The following is a 2098-nucleotide window of genomic DNA, read 5'->3' on the forward strand; positions in this document are numbered from 1 at the left end:
TTAGAGCTCACTACAATTTGGAGAARACTTACAACGGCCATACATAATAAGACGAGGAATTCAATTTACTTTAAYATTGCCACTTCAAGAACCTCCGATCCAGTAGGAATTCAAGTAATCGACCTCATACGTTTTGAGAATGCTTCACGAGTTGCATTAGTCCCAAACTCGCAACAACCATGACGACTTTCTTTGCAACACTTAATTTGATGAGTTTTTAAAACTGCATTTCGCAATTTTCTAGTAAATTGAATTTCCGCCAAACACATCGATACATCTGAAAGAATCGAATCATGATTTGCGCTGGTAGACGTGCTCGTACAACCATATGAATGTGCTTTCACACACCATTACCCTGAAGAATTAAGCTAAGTGCTATACATCAATAAGAATGGACGCTATCAGATAAAATGTCGTGAGCAATAACGCAATGTCTGGCTTATTGTGAATGTATCGCTCGATAGGATGTCAACTACACAACTACAAATAAGAATACGTATGCAAATGTAGGTAAATGGAAACTTGAACTATTCGATAGTCATGCTCACATGTGGATTGTACGGACGCGTTAGCTGGTCTACATGCCTCTGGCAACATGTTGCATGAGTGGCAGCCGATATTGAAGTGGTTGGCCATTGTTGGATTGGTGCCATTTGCCAACAACGGCAAACGTCAACTCCAGCAATGGCAACGCATCTACACATTCATCATGCTGGCAGCGAATTGGATTCTAACTGCCTATGGGATCTTCGAACAGCCAATGGATGACGAAGTGCTGGTATCGAATTATGTCAGCGTTATGGTTTTTCTCAGTCAAAGTATATCGCTGAGCGTCTGCCTGCTCGAGGGAATGTRCACCTATCGTCGACATTTTGCATTCTTGCAACAATCACAACGTATTGTGTGGCTGTTTCAGCAGCGCCTACAAACTGGGCTGTGTCGTTGGAGTTTGCGGCGTCGCCAACGTTTCAAATATATGTGCTACTCATGTATCGCCTATGGCAGCCTACCCATATCGATGGTGGTCATTTCGATCAAATACTATTACGGTTACTTTTGGTATGCGTTGGGCTGTATTCTGGTGTTGCGCACCCGCTGCCTGTTGGTCATTATCTATATGGATTATATCGATTTTTATATGACACATTTGAATATGAAGCTGCGTTCGGTGGTCAATTCTCGTATGCRCAAGCCGCGCTTGTGTTTGGATGTCAATTACAGAATGTTGGAATCTTTCGATTATTTGTTGCAGCTGAAGTTGGTATATAGTGAGATATATAAATTAACAACTATGTTCGATGACTTATTTGGTTGGTCGCTATGTGCTTTACTAACAGTTATTTTTCTGGATATTACCGTTAATTCATATTGGACGTTTCTAACATTATCGCGTGTTTTCGAATTCTATTTCCTATACTTAACTATGTCAACGGTATTCCCACTGGCAACCGTTATTAGTTTTGCATGCTATGCTGGGGAGAACTGCAAGCAGCAGGTGAGTGGATTAAATTTTTCGTATTGAGAATATAAATTAAAGTTTACGCAGATGTGCAGTTTTAATTGGTTCATCCTTCCCGTTCATAATAGGTCTAATAAAAAGTAATCGATTATTTTTCCAATAGGTTACTTTAGTAATCTGTATTTCGAGCAGCTTCTAAGGCAGTTAGATAGGTAGAAAATAATTGACGCTTTGCACTGCGACCTATGGTCTATTGTGTCCGCTCCTAAATGGTCAAAAAGGTCCAGCACTCTGAACTATTCCAGAAGTTTGATGGATCCGAGGGTTTTGAGCCTGCTTCTACAAATTGCTGGGAAACTAGAATCGCATTTTCTGGAGTTCCCGGTTCCATGTCGCTACACCGGTAGTTTTCGCAAGGGACTATACTATCTAAAGCAATTATTTTTGTTATTTGATTATACAAAAATACGCCATATTGTACAGTTTTTTTTTTGAACAAAGGTGAAAACGTTAGCCGGGTGGCTGAAAATGTGAATAGTGCTTAAGATTGTCACACTAAAACATCAAATTAAGTTTTATAGTARGAAAGATCCACCACGTTCTGAAAAGCTAATTATCGAAAATATGGTTAGTGGTGAT

General features: G+C 39.8%; 1 protein-coding gene across 1 annotated transcript; it reads left to right on the forward strand.

The window, feature by feature from the left end:
• The first annotated feature begins 595 nt into the window (after positions 1 to 595).
• On the forward strand, positions 596 to 1593 carry LOC108965354 (putative gustatory receptor 39b). Its single transcript, XM_018927703.1, has 2 exons — positions 596 to 1495; positions 1588 to 1593. The coding sequence occupies exons 1-2, from the start codon at positions 596 to 598 to the stop codon at positions 1591 to 1593; spliced, it is 906 nt and encodes a 301-aa protein (XP_018783248.1).
• Positions 1594 to 2098: the final 505 nt, after the last annotated feature.

Source organism: Bactrocera latifrons, unplaced genomic scaffold (genome assembly GCF_001853355.1).
Source record: "Bactrocera latifrons isolate USDA-ARS-PBARC rearing strain unplaced genomic scaffold, ASM185335v1 scaffold_14, whole genome shotgun sequence".
NCBI classification, from domain to species: domain Eukaryota; kingdom Metazoa; phylum Arthropoda; class Insecta; order Diptera; family Tephritidae; genus Bactrocera; species Bactrocera latifrons.